The sequence below is a fragment of the Pithys albifrons genome, chromosome 4 (assembly GCF_047495875.1).
Source record: "Pithys albifrons albifrons isolate INPA30051 chromosome 4, PitAlb_v1, whole genome shotgun sequence".
NCBI classification, from domain to species: Eukaryota; Metazoa; Chordata; class Aves; order Passeriformes; family Thamnophilidae; genus Pithys; species Pithys albifrons.
This window is the reverse complement of record NC_092461.1, coordinates 31,149,886-31,170,496: the sequence shown is the minus strand read 5'-3', so window position 1 is coordinate 31,170,496 and position 20,611 is coordinate 31,149,886. Positions and strand designations below refer to the sequence as shown.

The 20,611-nt window shown below is 42.1% G+C and overlaps 1 protein-coding gene across 7 annotated transcripts in view; it reads right to left on the bottom strand.

Moving 5' to 3' along the window:
- Positions 1-20,611, bottom strand: part of TRAPPC9 (trafficking protein particle complex subunit 9) — a 464,855-nt gene that overhangs the window by 423,576 nt on the left and 20,668 nt on the right. For all 7 annotated transcript variants that reach the window (XM_071553785.1, XM_071553786.1, XM_071553784.1 and 4 more), the window contains 2 exons: positions 16,323-16,539; positions 12,537-12,680 (listed from right to left, as the gene is read on the bottom strand). In XM_071553785.1, coding sequence (XP_071409886.1) covers positions 12,537-12,680; positions 16,323-16,539 — 361 coding nt within the window. The remainder of the gene's footprint in view (positions 1-12,536; positions 12,681-16,322; positions 16,540-20,611) is intronic.

Genomic DNA, 20,611 nt, shown 5'->3' with positions numbered 1-20,611 from the left:
AGGTGCACAGTTAGAAACCATTTGTGACTGAAACATGAAAAAGCAAAGATTTTCTGCTCATTTCACAGTCAGGTGGAGCAACATTTCACAATAATGGAGACACTGAAAACTCAGACCAGGAGAGGAAAGGAGGTCAGTTATAGACTAACATTTTTAGACACTTCAGTCTGTGTGATTTAACAGCATCACACAAACAGCATTTCAAGCCTTGGCAGATAACACAGAAAATTAGAAGAACAGAATTGCTGTAACTGGATATTTCAGCTCTTCAATATTTTAAGAAATTTGAAACATTTGTACTCTGGCTCAGTCCCTACCCATTAAACACTAAGGCAAAAAGTAAAAACGCAACATTTGTTCTCTGGCAAACAAGGGGTTGATGTTACTTTGATCCAGTCACTGTGCCCCTTGCAGAACAACCCACAGGAACAGGAATGAAGAAAGGGATGTTCTATGTCTGAGCTGCCAATCACACTGAAAGACAAACAACTTCATTTCCTCTTTTGACTTGCTAAAATATTGAAAAGGAAGTCAGAACACAAATAGCTAAAAGCCTTCTGACTTCAGTTTCCCCTGGTAATAAGCCCAGAATGAACATTTTAACATAAAACCCTGTACCCAGGGGGCTTTGTGCTAGCTGAGCTTTTCCTTCTCCCTTGGAAACAGCAAATAATGGTGAAAAAGGACAAGTCCCAGCAGAGCTCCTGCAGCAGCCAGGCCTGGGCCCAACTCCCTCAGGACAGAGACCCAAACACCTCCTTCAGAAATTACTGGTAATGAAAAAAAGGACAAAAAACTCAGTCTGACAACAGAAAAAAAACAAGAGAAGGAGTAGTTTCTGTACCCAGAAACAGAGATATGGCCTTCTGGTACTCCAAGAGAGCCAAAAACAGAGCTGAAGAGGGACTTTGGACAAGGGGGAATGGCTTCAAAGTGAGGGTAAGTTTAGATTACACTGTAGAAAGAAATTCTTGACTGTGAGGGTGGTGAGGCCCTGGCACAAGTTGCCCAGAGAAACTGTGGATGCCCCATCCCTGGAAATGTCCAAGGACAGGCTGGACAGGGGGCTTGGAGTCACCTGGGATAGTGGGAGGTGTCCCTGTCTATGGTAGGGGGTTGGAACAAGATGATCTTGAAAGTCCTTTCCTACCCAAACCACTCTGTGATGTTTCCTTCATACATAAAAAATTAATTGTGCTGGGTGATCCCTGTTACAACCAGAGAAGAAACATTCTGTGCCTGCATCCAGGGGAGCCCTCCAGCCTCACCCTGCCACCAAGACACAGCATCTTCTATAAACTAAAAAGACCACAAAACATGTGAAGACCCTCAAAAGAGCTGAAGTAGAAATTGAATATTCATACACAGCAAAGGCTACACCCTTTTAACCTTGCAGTTAATCCCTGATGTGCCTCAGCTCATCCTGGGCAGGGAGCCCCCTGTTTGTGCCCTCTGAGCATCACTCCAGCAGCACGGGGGGCAAAGCAGGTCCTGCAGGAGCAGAGCCCGGATGGAGCAGGTCCTGCAGGAGCAGAGCCCGGACGGAGCAGGTTCTGGTCCTGCAGCAGCAGAGCCCGGACGGAGCAGGTTCTGGTCCTGCAGGAGCAGAGCCCGGATGGAGCAGGTCCTGCAGGAGCAGAGCCCAGATGTTGAGAGATGGCATTTCCCGCATTTTTAGCAAAAAAGCAGCACCTCTAATATTCTTCTGAAAAGCACACGGAGCAAGTTAACATGACTTCAAACTGCTCAGAGCCGAGCCTTAAACAAGCTGCTCTGAGAGCAAGGTGAGAAACCCTGGGCTGCCTCCTGCAATAAATGTGTGTGTGCTCTGCACAACTCCAAAGCTGCTCTCATGTGGAAACCAGAGAGGCACTGGCAGAGTATAAATTTTACCTCTTTAAGAAACCAAGAGAAATAAATCTCTACATAAATACAGTAGAGACTTACAAAATCCACTGTTTCACACAGCAAAGAGCAGAAACAACAAGAAAATAATTACCATAGAGACCAACAAAATCCACTGTTTCACACAGCAAAGAGCAGAAACAAAAGGAAAATAATTAATCCTTGCTGCCCAGACCCTCTGTCATGAACAGACCACCATGGACTACATCACAAAAGTGACTCCATCCACACAAAGGGTTCAGTTATTTGCTGTGCAATAGCTCATCTTTGAAAAATAAGTTATCAGTTCACTACCAACTTTGCAGGAGGAAGATATATTTTAAACACAAATAAAAATAGCTGTCTCAGAAGCAGAATGTTTTCTGCTCCTAAGATGAGTGCACAGAGAGAAAGGTTGGGAAAAGGTTGACTAAACACAGCACGAACTTCTATTACAAGATTTTTAATAATTCTATAAAATATGTACACATGAACTCCCAGTCAGCTTGCACAAAAATATTTTTAGGTAGAATCTCATGAAAAATTGACACAGCTGAAATGAGAGTTCAGCGAAAGAGACCATTAAAATTTCAGTATCTAGTTCTCCACCATTTCTTGGAACTTCAGATGTTTGTATATTTTCAATACTACAAAAATACATTTTGTACATATCAAATCAGCATATAAACCACTGAACAACATCAATCATTTTCTCATGTTAAGAAACACCAGAAGATCTACCTTTATGAAGAGTGGAGCAAATTAGGCATAGATAATTTCCATAGCCGTAAAAAAGCCCATGACTGCTGACAAGCTGCTTGTGAGCAAGTAGGTTTTGCAAAAATCACAAAGCCAGTGGCACACCTGACAAACACACCTGATTTGGTATTTTGGGTGCAAGAAGCAAAGACAGAAGATGGCAAGAGCAACATTTTCCCCAAGATACTTCTATGGGAAGTCATGGGAAGTTGGCCAGAGAGTTATATCATGGTTCAAAATTTCAAGGCCTCCACTAGTGACACAAAGAGACTCTTGTTTGAGAAAAGGGCAGTTTAATTGTTTAAAAAACTAGAAAACTGCCTGAAAACTTAAAATGAAAATATATCAGCTCTCCATCCTAACATACAGTTGAGTTTTCTCACCCTTCTTCAGGATCACTCCTATCCTGTTCATCCGCTCTTACATGTCCACTCACACTCAAATTGTACTGGGAGGTCACCAAAGGACAGGGATGATCCTGTTTTGAACAGGGATATTTCTTTTCCATCCAAAGTGCCACTTTCAACAGCAGCCTTGACTCCAGTGCCTTCCTTTGGGTTTAGACTAAAGAGAGCAGTACTGAGTCTGTTAAGTACAGCACAAAATTTATTTGAATTTTAGAAACACAGCACCTCCTAAAATAGCCTCCTCTGGTACAAAAACTCTTAAAAATACAGCACAAACTCTTCACATCTTCATATTGCCAATCAAAGTACATCTTCCCCAAAGGAATCTTTTGTTTTCTACAATAAAAACTTTGCCAATGTGTCTTCATTTGCACACTTGTATCTTTTCCCTCAGTTAATCCAGTCAGGCTTCTTGGAGATCAGAGGTACCTACACAAAGACAGGAATTTTGAGCTAAACCTGAGACACCTCATTTTGGTAATGAGTGACTTTAAATAAATTAACAGGAAATTTTGTCACAGAAATGTAGCATTTTACTGTAAGGAGTGAGCTGCTGTTTTACCTATGATTTTGGGTATTGTATTGGCTGGAGGTTTGGTCTGTACCTCATCAATAACAAGTCTAAGCAAAGGTAAATTACATATGAAGGACTTTCAGGTCTGTTTGTAATCCTAAACATTTGATTCATAGTACATTATTTTTGCTTTCATAAAACATATGACTTAAAAAAATGTTGGTTTTCATATTTTATGCTATGCAAATGAATTTAAATTTTTTATCCCCATTGCAGTTTACTCCATTTATTTATTCCACTTTATAAAAGAAAATCACACTCTGAAAAACACATATTTCAGGAAAACAAATTACAACTTCTTAATAAAGCAGTTTGAGCAAAGTTATTAAATAACTTTGTGTCTAGAAAACACAAATTCCAGAGAGAGATTTTAAGAGATGGGGTTTAAAAAAAAGCAAGAAACAGTGTTACAGATAAACAAGAAAACAGAACCGTGTTGGAATTTGATAGCATAAAACTGAAGAAAACAGCCCTAGATGAAAAGCAGCAAAGGTCACAGTATAATGATGAATAAGAAGAGTGAAATGAGTTCTAGGGAGTGTCCTCCTACCTCATGTACAATCCCCAAAGTCTTTCATTACAAGGTGTCAGAAAGCATTTACATTCATGCTTGTTTAATATATTCCACCTTACACCACACTGTGCCACTGCTATACATCAAACACACAAGGTGACAGGTCTGTTCAATTACATTTTTATATATATACACACACACTTTTTTATATACATGTACACAGATAAGATATGGCACGATGCTGAAGCTGTAGAATATTTCAAATTAATGGCTAAGAACCTACCAAGCTGCTATAAATATTCCCTGGTAATTACATTGAAGATTTCAGTCTCCATCCTGAAATCAGTTCATTTGAATTTTACAACAACCAACCAGAGCAGCTCCTTTTTGAAAGGTTTATTAGTTGGGCAAAATCAACTTGCAGGTACTTTGTCAACTAAAATCCAATGCAGTGCATTAAAACCAGTTCATTAGTGTCAGTCAAGTAAATCTCAGAAGTTTACATCAAGTTTTAATCTGCAACATCCTCTGTTCAGTCTGATCAAAGCTTCATTCTATCCAGCCCTTGAAATCACTAACTTTCACCTTTCTAAAAATGAATTTACACACCATGGAGGCCCTTGGGAGAAATGCTGTCCTAATTTAACTGCAGTTGAAGAGGCACTAATTGAAAACACAGAAGAGAAGCTACAGAGCAAAGCAGTTTGTGGGTACTTTAGACACACACTGAGGGATTACCTGTGACAGCATCAGCAGACTTTCTAAGAGCAGGTTTAACACAGGAACTCTTATTTTCCGCTCTCAAGAAACATTCTAACAATCAAGAAACTCTTCTAAACGACACTGGCTCAGTCAGGAATTGGGTTAATGTCCTTTTTGCCTATTTTCTAACACCTCACACCTGTTTTGGCAAGTGTGCTGGTTTGGGCTGGGTGGAGTTCATTTTCCCCCCAGTGGTTGGGATGGGGCTGTGTTTGGAATTGTGCTGAAAACAGTGTTGATGATACAGAGATGTTTCTGTTATTGCTGAGCACATGACTAATAAACTCTTTCCTCAACAGCCTCATCTCATTCACTTACTGTTTTCTTCCATTTCTTTGAATCATTAATTAATCAATGTACCAAAATGTGGTGGTTGGGTTTGGTTTTCTTTACAATTCAGGAACATTGCATTAACTAAATCACACTCATTTAAATGCTCCGTCACTCCTTGGAAATAAGTCAAGGAGTGACTTCCAGACAAGCATCTTCCAGCTCTTTCCCATTAGATCAGAGTGATTACAAACATACACCTATTTACTACAGCTTCTCATAACGTACCCAGTAGAGAGGCCAATTTACTGGACTCCAGAGGGGTTGGAATGATGCAAATTGGTTCAGATGATGGAATTTGGTTCCCCTCCCTTCCAGAGAAGTGCTGATGACCAGGTCAGACATCCAGTCAGTACCAAGACAGACACACACCTGTAAAGGGAGTGCTGGATCCTGTCCAGAGAATCACTCAGATGCCCAGGATCATTAGGATAACTAGGACACAAACATCTCAGTTAGATGGATTTCCATTCCTCTCTGAACTCTTAAAAATATGCAGGGATGTATTTGCCATTTTTAATTCTAAAATGAGAATGAAAACAATTTAAGGAATCCATTAACTGCAACTGTTTGTAGTTCAGCTATTTAAAGTTAAAATTCTTTTAGCATCTTTGAACCTTACCTCTTACCTGAAATTTATTACTACTCATTTTACAGTTCCCTTCCCCACCATAAACCATTTCTAATTACACTGTGAAATAATTCCATGGATTTATTCTCTGTAGAGGCAGGACCAACCTCGGAATCTTCCTTCCTTAAAAAGAAAACCTTGATACAAATTCTCTGATACACAATGTCTCCTTCTACACCTCCACCATCTTTCAGTCCTGGCAGGCTTCCTGCTTCCATGTGAAATCAGTTACTTAGTTCTCATGAGTTCAGAAAGTTAACCCTCAAAATCTTTTCTGAGCTTCTGTCTTGATTTTTAATACTTATAATGGTGTTTAACCTAACATAGATATGAAGAATAGGAGAAAAATAATAGGAGCAGCACTATGGGAACAGGCAGGAGAAATGGCAGACAGAAATGGGGAGAAGTGGTGACCAACCAGCTCCAACTCAAATGATGGGCTGAACACCTTGGGAACTCATGGCACAGTGTCTGAACACAGGGAAAATTACAAAGTCACATCAAGACATAAACAAGAGACCAGGACATGGTCAGAAGAACAGAGTCACAAGCTGCTCCAGCAGTCCCTCAGAAGGAGGTGGATTTAAACCATTCCCTGCTCCAGAGAAGCACCAGTTATTTACAGGCTCACAGGCTCCTCTTATTCCCTTCTACAGTGAAATACCTTGAAGTCAAATCCCTGGGAGCAAGTACAGCTCACCAAGTGCCTATGCAGCTTCATTGCATTTTCCCAGGTTTGGATGGAAATTCAAAATCCTGTTTCAAGCAAGGATCCTCAGAAACTGAGTCTGGTCCCTACTGCTGCTTGGCAGGAGGGTTACAAAGGGTTGCACTTCAGGGCATCTCCACATTTGCTTTTGGTCCAGCTGTCACTTTTCATGAGCACAGTTTAATACTCCTTATTCCTTGTATTTCCTTATTTATACACAGCAATCTGAATTGAAAGAACACCAAGTGGATGCACATACAACCTGTCCTGTAAATAAAACTCCCTAAAATACCACACAGTGTCCTCTTTCCACCTGTGAGATGCAAAGGTGTGTGTTAGGAGTTGTAGACACCACATCTGACACCCCCAAACGGGGCTCACCATCATTTCTGAAGACAAACAAGGGTTGGGGATCTTTCCTTAGATCAAGCTCATCACTTCTTTGCCAAAGGCACAACCTCACCCTGGCAGGTGACACACCAGCTGTGACCTGAGCAGAGCAGACTGGGAAGGAGCAGGAAAAGGTTCTGGAAGTGCTCTCAGATCACTGGTGTGAAATGCCCTCAACCACCAACAGCCCCAGGTTGTCAAGGCACCATGGGGTCTGCCCAGCCAACACTGACATGTCCTTCCCAACTCATCCAAAGGACAAGGGGAACTGAAACAGCATTCAGCAGAAATTTGGGCAGAAATTCTTCATTAGTTACAATGCTCTCGGTACAGGCTGAGAATAAACATCTTCTGGAAGGTGAGAGATTGTCTTCATGAGAAAACAGCCAAACTTAAAACCTCTGAAGTTTGCATGGCATGGATCAACACGTCCTGGGACTTTGAAGAGCCAAGGAATAGCCAGTACTGCAGTGAGGACAGAATCCTGCCACCATGGAGTGTGGAATCCCATCAATGGCATTTAGAAAACTAAGAATATTTCTTAAAATTCAACCCAAAACCTTGGAAAGGAACAGAACCCTTTTCCTTAGGTAGGGCTGTGCTTTTATCATACCCTGACCACGCACAGCCAGGGCAGGCAGTCACCGTGTGATACAAAGCACAAAAACAGCTCCTGACCAAGGAATCATCTCAGCCACTCCAGGTGTTTCCTGTACAGAGCCTTTCACTCCAGATTTCCTGTCCTTCAGCAGAACCAATGGCTGTGGCCAGGGGGATGAGTAGCCACTCTGGGAAGGACATGCCTCTGTCACAGGGCTATTTGTAATGAAGCCTAAGACACCATTTTTAGCTTGCTAAGGCTAAAACATGACATGAGGAGGAAGATCAACATGGTAAAATTCTTTAAAGTCTTACATTTGGCAGGCTAAGAAGCACCAAAAATCAGCGTAACTGGAACAACGTATCTGACTTGTCACCCTGACAGGTATTTTGTGGTCATGGCAGTGGAATGTGCCCTCTATTTTTGGTCACTGCTGCTGCTGCTGAAGAGGCTAAAGGCAAAGACCAACACAGAAAGATTCTGGCTTACCTGATCTCCACTATTCTGTCTTCCTGGTGCTGAAAGGTGAATGTGTACACACATGAGAGGCCACATGGCTGCTCTTCACATAGTTAGTTAAGGTGGCTCTGCTTCTAAGGAGAGTGTTCCTGTTGCTCCAGGGAATTTGATTGAGAAGAACAGAGGTTCTGAGATACCAAAGGCCTTGCTAATGGTGTAGTGGTACCTCTGCTGACAACCCAGTTGGCTGGAGAAGCACCTGAAGGGTCCCAAGAGACCCCAGACAGTCATGTTGACTGCATCCAAAACTAATAACCAGGATGGAGAGAAGAAAAAATATCTCATTTGTCTTGTCACCTTTGCCTACTGACTGTCCGGGATAAACAGGTCAAACTGGTGTCCAAAGGCCAAGGTGCACCTTCATTTTATCCCCCACAATCCCAAATCCTGGGCAAACTGCCTGGGGAGCCAAACTCTGCCCTAAAGTCTGGTTAGAGAGGGTGCAGCTGGAGCTAAAGCAATATCCCATGATTTAAGAATCAGCCACACAGAGGAAGGACAGGAGGGCATACTACAATATTCCAGGAAGTGCAGTTCTCCATCACCCACTGCCAACTGCAGAATAAAGACATCCAGAACACTGGTCAGCAGTGAAAAATTACTCGTGTGTGTTTAATGCAGAATCATCACAGAGTCAGCATTTAATTAATTAAGTACACGACAGGAAGAGCAGTGAGACCTCAGATGTGAAGGCTGTCACCTCACTAGAAGGATGGAAAGAACTCAAGCACAACAATGATCCCCAGACCTTGGCAGAGCCACACTGAAAAGCACTGGGAAGTGCACGTTATATCCCAAATAGCGAATCAGCCAAACTCTGAGGATCTTTAACAAACTGAACAAGTCCATAAGAAAACCAAAAACAAAAAAGGAATGAAGCATTCCTAGTTTCATCCCATACTGTGACTGGTGAGAGAAGATCACAGCTCCTCAGTTGCTCTTTCCAATTATTCTGTGTTTAGAGAGGCTGTAACAGACAAGCCAACAAACAATCTTTGCACATAATACAAACTGTGCTCCTTTTGAGCACCGAGAGTATTATCAGGACAGACCCACAGGAAAACAGTGGAGTTTTCCCTGAGTATCTGACCTTGCCCAACTCCAACTCACTGAGCTGCACACACAGATTTAATTCAAAAAGCACTAGGCCAAAGAGAGATTTAATACCCAATATCTTTGCAATTGCGCATTTTAATTCTTATTTAAAGAAAGTGATTCTCAAAGGCTTGTTAACACTAAAACATAATGGTTTGAGATTAGAGGTTTAATGTAGAATTTAGTGCCTCTTTTTGCTGAGCAGAAGACTGTATTTTATATATTTATGTAACTAAATAGCATAATTTTAACCCAGATTCTTGGATTCCATGTTGTTAAAATAGTGACTGACATCTCTCATTTGCTTGATGATACTTTTTATTTTGGTTTGTCAGCCTGCTTAGTTGCAGATTCAAGTAAATTCAAGTAAAAACAAAGAAGAGTTTTATTTTAAAGTGTCATTCAATTAGAACATTAGATTTTATTTTAAACACAAACTAGTTTGACTATTCATGTGTGTCCCACAAATAAAAGCAATACCTTCTAATTAATAGATCTACATTTCATTGTAACAACTAAATCTCATCTGCTAAATTTCTACTTGAAGAATAAACTACTTTTTCTGTTTTCTGAAGTCCCAGTATCCCAACTTCAACTGCACTGGTGAATGAACAGAATTACATAAACAAACCAGAAAATATTCCTTTTCTGTGTCTGAAAGCAGCTAAACCTGAGAGAAAAATAGTTAGAAGGTCAAGTTCCAGTGCCAAATGTTTAGCTGGTAACTTCCTCTCAGCTTAAGAGTTTTCACTTCTATTTATTCTATTATTAAAGATATTCTGCAAACCACACAAACTTTAAACACAAGCACAGAATCCGGCATATTATCCATAACAAGCTTTAAAAATATGAAGTTTATTTAAGAAAGAACACATTCAAATTAAAACTTATTTTCAAAAGAGTGAGTTTTCTCTACCTAGTAACTGGTTACTTGGCAACTTCCTTTGCAGCACAGAAAAATAGCAAAATTGTAGCATTCTTGAACTCCAGTGCCACTGTATTACTTCTGTTTCCTAATTAAACTTTCAACTGGTTAAGGAAACCTGGATGTTTCAGTTCTGTGATTAGCAGAGGGGAATATTAATTACAAAATCTTTTTAACAGTTAAAGGAAACAGTTCCCAGCAAGTAACATAATCCTATGGATTCAGTCATGTTGCTTTTGCCCTTTACTACAATTCAAGACTGAAGTGGGTTTGTTGCTTTACTTATTCCTTATATTCTGAGATACTTAGAAGAACTATAAATTGGAAACAATTTTCTATGCCCAGTGGACCTTTGCACACCATCAGGTTGGACTTGATGATCTTGGAGGCCTTTTGCAACCTTAATGATCCTGCGATCACACAAAACCAATCTCAGAAGGATTACAAACAAACCACATTTCTGGCACTGTCATGCACTCTTCAGCTCCTCTGGAACATCACTAACCATGTCTGAGCAACAGAATATCAATAAAAGACACCAAACTCAACAGCAAGGTCTATTCTGGATGTTTTCAGGACAGAAGGACAAAAAAAGATTAAGCTACTTCTCAAACACATGGGAGAACATTTAGTTTGATTTCTCAAAGACATGAAACATCCCACTTATCTGTCACAGGTCTCATGGAACTGGAAGCTTTACCCTGACAATGTCTGAAGGTAAGAAACACAAAAGTTGCTTCTCAAAGATTTCAAACCATTTTAGTATTAGGGATTAGCAATATATGTGGACATGCAGAATGGAAATGTTTAACACCTGTTTCCAGCCAAGCTTTCCACACCCGTATCAACAAAGCTTCATTAGAAATCCTGGAAAATCCAAGGACCCTTTGACAGCTAAAACAATCTACAGACAGAAAGATCACTTATTCCAGTTTACCAGTTCTTCTCCTTCCCCAACTACTGATTTGAGCCACTAAAAAGAGGCAATTAGGCAGGCAAAGACCTAAAGCTTGGCAGCAAAGTTCTCTGCTGCAGAAGTCACCAAGGAGAGACACTGGGCCATAACTGAAGGAGAGAAAAAAACCCCACACTTTTTCATTCCCATCCTCTTTATGTAAACAAGGAGATAACCAGAAAAAGTGCACTTTTCACCCAGCTTACTGAGAAGCAAAAACAGTTGCTTTTCAGCACTCACCAAGCAAACTGGTGTCATTAAGCTGGGTAATGAACTAGTCAGTCTAAAATATTTTTCCTAAGGAACATGACACAAACACCACAGTTGTCACTTTGGGCTTTTCCAGGTGATCCTGTCAATGCTGCAAGGCCCTTTCCCTACAGAAGGGTCTTGACACACACCCTTCCCATTGCTGAAAAATCATCCACAGACACATTCATTCCACTGACAAATGTAGTAAATCCCATTAATTTATTACAGAATCACAGACTATTCTGAGTTGGAAGGGACCCAACAAGGCTCATCGAGTCCAACTCTTAAGTCAATGGCCCACACAGGGGATTGAACCCATGACCTTGGCATTACTACAACCAAGTTGGAAAGAAACCGCAGGAGAGAAACTTAAGCCCACTGTCCTAGCTAAACAGTTTAAATCAAGTCCATCACATTCAGCTTCTAAAAGTTAGAAACATAGCCTGTTTTGGGCTGACCTTAAAGATCATCTTGTCCCAACTCTCTGTCACTGAGTCTCACCCACAATCAACTTTGGGCACACACAGAACTCTCCCCTCTGTCACTGCCCAAATTAAGTGCATGTCAGTACAGAGTCCCCCTCTTTGACTGCAGGACTGTCGGGTTCTGAAATTTAGCTTCCAAACAGCAAGAAACTGATAAGCTTAAACAGTGAGCCTTGGTCAACAAAGGCTAAAAGAAATTCCATCACCAAGAACAGAAAAGGCCTGATGATGACAGGTGATGGATTCCCCATCCCTGGAGGTTTTTCAACTGAGATTGGCCGTGGCACTGAGTGCCATGATCTGGTAAAGGGACTGGAGTTGGACCAAGGGTTGGACTTGATGATCTCGGAGGTCTTTTCCAACCCAATCCATTCTATGATTCTATGCTCAACTTGAAGATAATCTGTCTCCTGCCTTGAGCTAAGAAAGAACTCTGGAATGAATGTTATCTGGCCATGTTGTAACCCCTTGCTCTCTTCCCCTCATGTAAATCCTTGAGATAACAGAACAGTGACTGTTTCTGTAACTTAGCAAGTATTGTGCAATTCCCTAATTAAAATTACCCGTCCCTGAATTACCATAGCCCTTCCTCCCTGTTAGCATGTGCTGCTCTGAAACCTTAAATTGAGTGTTGGGTGTCCAATAAAGGTATTCCAGTTTTCATCCCCAGGACTGGGATTGTTACTATTGACCTTCACACAGGATAGAAGCAAGTGCAGACATCTCCTTCTCTTGGAGCCCTACCTTGGTCAGAGAGGAAGTCCAGCATGGTCTGCAGCAGGAAGGAGAGGTGGCGCACGCACAGGGCGGGGTTGCCCATCCTGCGGGACGCGTAGACCAGCTCATGGAGCAGCCGCATCTGCACCGCAGCCCAGCCCCGGTGGGTGCCTGCAGGGGAACAGGGAGTCATCAGCACTCCTGGGAGCCACAACTCACCAAAAAACATTCATTTGGTTGGTTTGCTTCATATACTAAGTAGTAATTTTATGTTGCGCATAACAACCACCCAATGGAACCGGGAATTACAAAAATCAAGACTTGTACTCAAAACAAAAATTAGGATCTTTTGAGTTTGTTTGAATACCTAAACATGAAATAATTTTTTGGTTTATATGCTTGTCTATCAACTAATACAGGCATCATTAAAATTCAGAAAATGCAGTTAATGTGTCACGATGTCTGATCTCCACAGACACAGTTCTCAATTCAGCCTTTTAGGGGCTTTTCAGGGGCTTCAAGCCCTATCATTAAATAAATCATTTTACTGCATCTAATTTTATGAGGTTTTCTGGTAGTTTATTTCTCAGTCTTCTTCATAATGAATTACAGTTACTAAGCAGTTGTTGAGAGAATGGAAGAGGAGTAGAAGAAGGGGAAGAGAGAAAGGTGCAATTATGTTTACATTAACCAAATTTAAACTGTTCTTATGCAAGGATATTCAAGTTCCAGGAGGGACTGTATTCAGAACTACTTTTTCACACAGTTACACACAATCTTAAAACCTACACACACCATGCAAACTATCTAACATTACACAGCTATAGCTAATTATCAAGTAATACATATTTCCTAAAAATTTCTAGGTCTAAACAGTCTTAATGCAACCTATTTTAACTTTATAAAAGAGTTCTATTAATGTCACTCCGTGGAGTTTCTGAAGGCTTTTCTCGCTTCTGCACCAGCTCAAGGTCTCCAGACAAATTCCATTCTTATCTTAGCACCTTGCACCTGCAAACTTGTCTTTGGTTTACTAGCCTGAAAATGTATGAATTCCAACATTAATGGTTCCCAGAAGGAAGAACAAAATTATACATAAAACCTTTGAAGTTTTATATTTTTTTTAATTCACTGGACAACAAATTCACTTCATAAATATACTTTAATTTTTATAGAAATAATGGAATCATAGAACAGTGTGGGTTGGAAATGACCTCAAGATCATCTTGTTCCAACCCTCCTGCCATGGGCAGGGACGCCTTCAACTGTCCCAGGTTGCTCAGAGCCCCATCCAACCTGGCCTGGAACAGACCCAGGGATGGGGCATCCACAGCTTTTCTGGGAAACCTGTGCCAGAGCCTCACCATACTCATAATAAAGAATTTCTTCCTCATATCTGATCTAAACCTACTCTCTGTCACTTTGAAGCCATTCCTCCTTGTCCTATTACAACAAATCCTTGTGGGGAAAAAAAAAAGAAAAATCAAGTAATTCTTAACTCTAAAAATCAAGGAAGAGACATTTTCTCTAAATGCCTTCCTGGTCCATAGAAGTCAGAAAAAAGCACTAAAACCTGAGAACATAAGGCACATATCCTGATTTTCAATCTTTAAAACCTAAGTTTTAGATTATGAGTTATTTCATATTTGCAAAATGTCTGTGGTAACAATAAATAGATCATCATGATGTAAATTTTCCTTCAGAACCGTAATATGCAGCACTCCTCATGGAACTTAACCTGCTTTTAGTAGTGAGAAAGAGCAGTAATTTTTAAATAACAGATATTCCAAGATGCGCAATACTTCATAAACTTCTCATCAGCCTTCCTTCTAATATCACCCTTCATCATTTGGCAAACTGCTGCAGGAATATTTACTGCAGCCAAACCTGGAGAGTTTATATTTTGCACACAAGAGCCTCATTATTTTTCATGTGTGAAATGTCATTTCTATCAAGCAGCTCTTAAAGTTTACAGTGATCTTTCCATGTGCCTCTAAAAGAGCCATTTTTGGGGTAAAAATCAGACAAAGCACTTCAATGCAACATAAAGGTGAGGTAAAAATGAGAGACAAACACCAATTATGTCCTTTTTTTGTTTGTTTTTTAATCATTACTTCAGAAGCTTTACAGCCTCTTCTCCCAACACAGTCCCATCCCAGGCCACAGGGTAGTTTTCCCAGCCCATTCCTTCCTCCTCCACTCTTTATTTCTTTCCATCTAGTTCACTTGGCATCTTGTACCTCCTCTCATATCATTTCTTTCAGTGGCTGCTAAATCACACTAGTTTTAGAAACCCAACACTACCCATCCACAAACACAGCTCAGTCCTCTGCCTGCTGCTCCTCTCCTGCAGCTGAAACATTTAGGGAATGGTCCCCAAAACTGCTGCCATACAACAGAGGGAAAGGGCTTGGGCAACACAAAAAGGTTTACTCACAAGGAGTTCCCAAGCTGCATATTACATGTCTCTGATCTAATCTGTGGGAAAATGTGACATATTTGACCCTACACATATAGATATAATTACATTAGATGTATGTATGTCTGTCTGTACACAAAAATACATAAAAGAATCTTTATTCTTTCATTGTAAGATCAAACAGCAGCAAATATCAAAGGAAATACAATTTATGATACAAAACTTGCAGCCACTTTTAATTGTAAAAATATTCTAAACTAAAACATGACCTGTTTTCTTCTTTGTACTGAGAAATGCACAATCAAAACCTAGGCATTTCTGAAAAACATTAACAATGAAGCTTTCATAAATGAAACATAATTCCTTGCTGAAAACAGAGGAACAAGGCAACACATTCAGCAGTGGCTTGCAGAAATCTGAAATTAGTACAGAATCACAGAATATGCCCCATTGGAAGTGACCTAAAAGGATCATCAGGTCCAACTCTCAGCCCTGCACAGGACCATCCCCAGGAGAACTGAAACACTTTAGGCACAGTGTTAACCTGTTAGAGGACTCATACATTTTCAAGCTACCAAACCACAGACAAGTTTGCAGGTGCAAGCTGCTAAGATAAGAATGGAATTTGTCTGGAGACCTTGAGCTGGTGCAGAAGAGAGAAATGAAGCCTTCAGCAGCACCGCAGAGTAACATCGATAGAGCTCTTTTATAAAGTTTAAATAAGTTGCATTAAGACTAGAATCTAGCATTTTTAGGAAATATGTATTACTTAATAATTAGCTATAGCTGTGTGATGTTCGATAGTTTGCATAGTGTGTGTAGGTTTTAAGATTGTGTGTAACTGTGTGAAAAAGTAGTTCTGAATACAGTCCCTCCTGAAACTTGAATATTTTTGTACTATTAGCTCAGTTGGTTAAAACTTGGTTGTAATAATGCCAAGGTCATGCATTCAAACCCCTGTGTGGGCCACTGACTTAAGAGCTGGGCTCGATGATCCTTGTGGGTCCCTTCCAACTCAGAATAGTCTGTGATTCTGTATAGAATGGTTTAAATATTGTTAATGTAAACATAGTTGCCCCCTTTTCCCTTTTTCTCCTCTTCACTCTTTTCTCCTTACAACTACTGTAATTCATGACAAAGAGGACAGAGAAATAAACTACCAGAAACCCACACAAGATTAGATGCAGTCAAGTGATTTATTTAACAATAGGAGTTGAAGCCCCTGAAAGCCCTTAAGGGGCTCAACTGAAAACTGTGTCAGTGAAGATCAGCCGTGACATTCACCCACTGCTCGATGTGCAGACAAGTTTTCTGGTTCAATACGAAAACTCTCAGCAAACTTATAGAAAGTAAGTGACCTACTGTAACAACGCCCACTCCCTCAGAGCACGTACCCTTGGTGAAGTCCTGGGGGTCCAGGGACAGGCTGTAGCCCGGCAGGGTCTCCAGCAGCAGCTGGTAGCAGGCCCTCCAGCCGGGCTCGGCGATGCTCGGCGCCGCGCACTGCATGGCCGCGATACGCTTGAAGAACGCCGATTTGCGGCGGAACCCGATGCGCTCGTATAGCTCCGACAGGATGCTGTAGCGCTGGATCTTCTCCTCCTCTGAGAGCTGCCATTGCCAGGGGAAAGACAGGGAAACTGGTTTAATCGAAATTTTAAAGCGTGTGCATGAGTTTAAGAAAAATAGCAGGAGGGGGGAAAAAACATAGACATCTCCAGCACTGCAGAAGGCCAAGGATTTTGCACATGACAGCTTTTACTGCCAAGAAGGCTCAGGCTTGGTCCAACTTTAAAGATGGAATTCTGCAACAACTTTATTTGTCAGTGGCACTAACAAGTAAACAGCCAAAACAGTCAGTAACAGCTAAACAGCTTCGCGTTGTATGTAAGATATTCAACAAGATCTTCATGTGCATAAAAAGAACCCAACAATATGCCAACTTCCAAAATGTATTGCTTTCCTAAGTTAAAGATTTTCATCCCTTGAAGATTAAATCTAATCTTGAAAAGTCAGGCTATGAAAGCAAGAAACTAATGTCTCGATTTTTATGTCTCTAATCTTGTAAAGCACAAAACTTTCATTCCATAATACTGTTCTGGGATTTACACACAGTGAGATTGAATCACAGAATGGTTTGGATTGGAAGGGACACCAAAGATCACCCAGATCCAACCCCCTGCCATGGGAGGGACACCTCCCACTAGCCCAGGTTGCTCAGAGCTCCATCCAACCTGGCCTTGAACACTTCCAGAGATGGAGCACCCACAACTTCTCTGGGCAGCCTGTGCCAGGGCCTCACCACCGCCTTGCATGGAGTTTCAAAGAATATTAATGAGTTCAATGTGAGCTTTCCCAACAATGTGAAAAACAATATTAAAGTAGCAAAATGTCCTAAGATGCAGACACAGTTTTCTTTGCCAAGTCAAGCACTGAACAGGCTGCCCAGGGAAGGTGAGGGGTCCCCAGCCCAGGAAGGATTTAACAGAGGTGCAAGTGTGGTACTCAGGGACATGGTTAGTGCTGGGCTTTGAGTGCTGAGTGAAGGGACCTGATGATCTTAGAGGTCTGTTCCAACCTAAAGGATTCTAGGATATGTAGACTGGCAATTAGTGAGGTGGAATTTAGTGAAAGCCCTGTTAGGCTTAAGGTTGAAAAAAACTTGATAAGGAGGTCATAGAATCATAGAATCAGTTGGGTTGGAAGACACCTCTGACATCATCAAGTCCAACTCTAAATCCAACCCCACTTTGATTTCTAGATCATGACACTCAGTGCTACATCCAGTCTCACCTTAAAAACATCCAGGGTTGGTGAATCCACCACCTCCCTGGGCAGCCCATTCCAATGCCTGATTACTCTCTCTGGAAAGAACTTCTTCCTGATATCCAATCTAAACCTCTTCTGGCAGAGCTTAAGTCCATGCCCGCTTGTCCTACTGTTGGTTGCCTCAGAGAAGAAGCCAACCCCCACCTGGTTACAACCTCCTTTCAGGTAGTTCTAGACAGTGATGAGGTCACCTCTGAGCCTCCTCTTCTCCAGGCTAAACACCCCCAGCTCCCTCAGCCTCTCCCCACAGCACTTGTGCTCCAGTCCCTTCTCCAGCCTCATTGCTCTTCTCTGGCCCCGCTCCAGCCCCTGAACTTTCCTGAACTGAGGGGCCCAGAACTGAACACAACACTCGAGGTGTGGCCTCACCAATGCAGAGTACAGGGGAAGGGTCACTGCCCTGGGCCTGCTGGCCACGCTATTTTTGATACAGGACAGGATCCCATTGGCCTTCTTGGCCACCTGGGCACACTGTTGGCTCCTGTTGAGCTTCCTGTCACTCAGTCCTCCCAGGTCCCTTTCTGCCTGGCTGCTCTCCAGCCACTCTGTGCCCAGCCTGGAGCGCTGCAGGGGGTTGGTGTGGCCAAAGTGCAGGACCTGCACTTGACCTTGTTAAGCCTCATGTGCTTCTTTAGCTCATCAGTATATTGGCGCAAGCCCCAGGTAACCACTTTTTTCCCTTTTTTGTCTGAATGAGAACCTTGCTTTGGAACCAAACAGACAAGAACAAAGTGCCTCAGAAAGTCTGGATGCCACAAGTGCTTCCAGCTCCACATGGCAGTAACCAGCAATGTGGGCCAATGCTGACACCTAGTGCACAGCACCTGGCAGGCACAACCCAAGGCAATAAAACATTTTAATTACTCCAAAGCTGCTAACACGTTTTGCAAAGGCGTTTCAAATGACAAATTTCATCCAAAAATAGAACTTAAGGACAGAAACAGTGTTACTGGAACTCATTCTTCAAAACCGCAAGTCTCAATCAGTGCATTTAACTTCAGAAACTGAAGGCTTGGAGAGTCAAAGGAAGATGCTAACGACACTCGGTAGCTTTTAGAGAAATAATTAGGTCCTAACTGAAGCTTCAAAATGTCTTTTAGTCATTTAAATCCCAGTGTAATTAAAAAAATACTCTGTTTTTAAAAGTCTCCTCTCATTTTGGAGAGAGTGATATGAGAGACCCCAAGAAGAGTTTTCAGAGGGCACCACGGCTTTATCTGCCAGTTCAAATCTTCCTGTTCAGGACATGAACAGACAGAACAGCAAATCATTACGGCAGTTTAAGACCATCTCTGAAGCTGAAGTTGTTATTTTATTCACCACTGACACAAGACAACATCCAATGTGGAAATACAGCCCAGCCCTCAAACAGACCAAGCCAAGAGCTGTAAAAAGGTAACTGTCCCAAGGTGAAAACTTCCAGGAACCAATTCAGCTGGAAAGAACATGAGGGATGAAAACAAAACACTGAGCAATTGTCAGAGGAGACCAGACTGATGAGGAATTCACCAAGTGGCAGATATATTACAAACGCTGGGCGGACGAAGATGCGGAGGTCCGGGACCCCGGGGAGCGCATGCAGCGGCTGGATCGGGACCGTGGGGGCTTTCGGATGGACACTTCCCCAGCTTGAATATTATACACCCCAATATGTCTACCCTGGTTATTTTTCCCATAGTAGTTCCTTGTCCAAGTTCCCTCTTCCCACAAAACCCTCCGGGTCGCATCCCCCTGTCCTGGCCCGACCCGGCCATGGGGGCAGTTGCCGGCGGGGTCACCCACGAGGCGCTGCTGGAGCCCGGGCGGGGGCTGTCCCTGCCTCGGAGTGCCGGAAGCCCTACGGTAGACTTTCCCCGCCCATCTCATTCTCCCATTGGTCCTTTTGCCGCTCCTCCCCTCCCTCCTTCCCTTCGTTTGCATGTACCCAATGAACTGTGTTACTCCGCCCCGTCTCCGCCCCTCTTCCCCGCCTACATCCGGGGAATTCCCATGATCCCCTCAAAAGCTAGCGCGCGGCAATAAACTTGGCTTTTCCTCGTGGACTCCTGGCAAGTGCGGGCTTGTTCCGTTCGGGACGGTCGCCGGGCCGGGGGCGGGAGGAGCTGACCCTCGCTTCTAAGGGGCCTGATCCTAGGGGAGCCCTGCTTGCCGCTTTCCTAGCCTGGCTCCTGGAAGCAGAAACCTCTCCACCGTATCGGTGGGCTATTTTTAATCCGCTGATAAGCAATTTTTAATGAGTTTATCAGAGTTCCCAAAAGCAATCACTCAGAAAGAACAAGAGGTGTCAGATTAAAGCTCCCTACTCCAGTAGAAACAAGCTATTCCAGCTTTTCTCTCTTTTTCCATTAATGCCATTTTTAAAAAATTAATACAATAAAAAAATACGGCAGTAGAGTTGAAAAGGGCACAAGCACGTGATCACCAACTAAAGCTAAAAGAGCTTTAAAAAAACCCTATCAAAAGCCACTCCTCAAATACAAATACTGCCAGTGTTCACACACCTATGGAAAATAAACTCTTAAAGATGACAAAAGACAGGGTCGTGCTATTCAGGTAGACAGGAGCCCTCACTAATCACTGGAACAACTATCAGAGAGGCTACAGATTCCCAGAAAGTTTTATTTTCATCATATCTGAGCAAGTTTTTAACAGTTACTCAACTTGTAGCTTACTTGTCGTCCCCAAAGTTACTCAAGTATTTTCTGCAGTTTCAGGAACTGGTATTTTCATCACCACAAAGACAGCAAAACTGCATTTTCCCTGAGCAAAGTTATGTGAATTTAAAAGAAGAAAAAGAAAAGGAAAAAAAAGGAGAAAAAAACCACAGAGATACTCTAAGTAATTAATCCTGGGA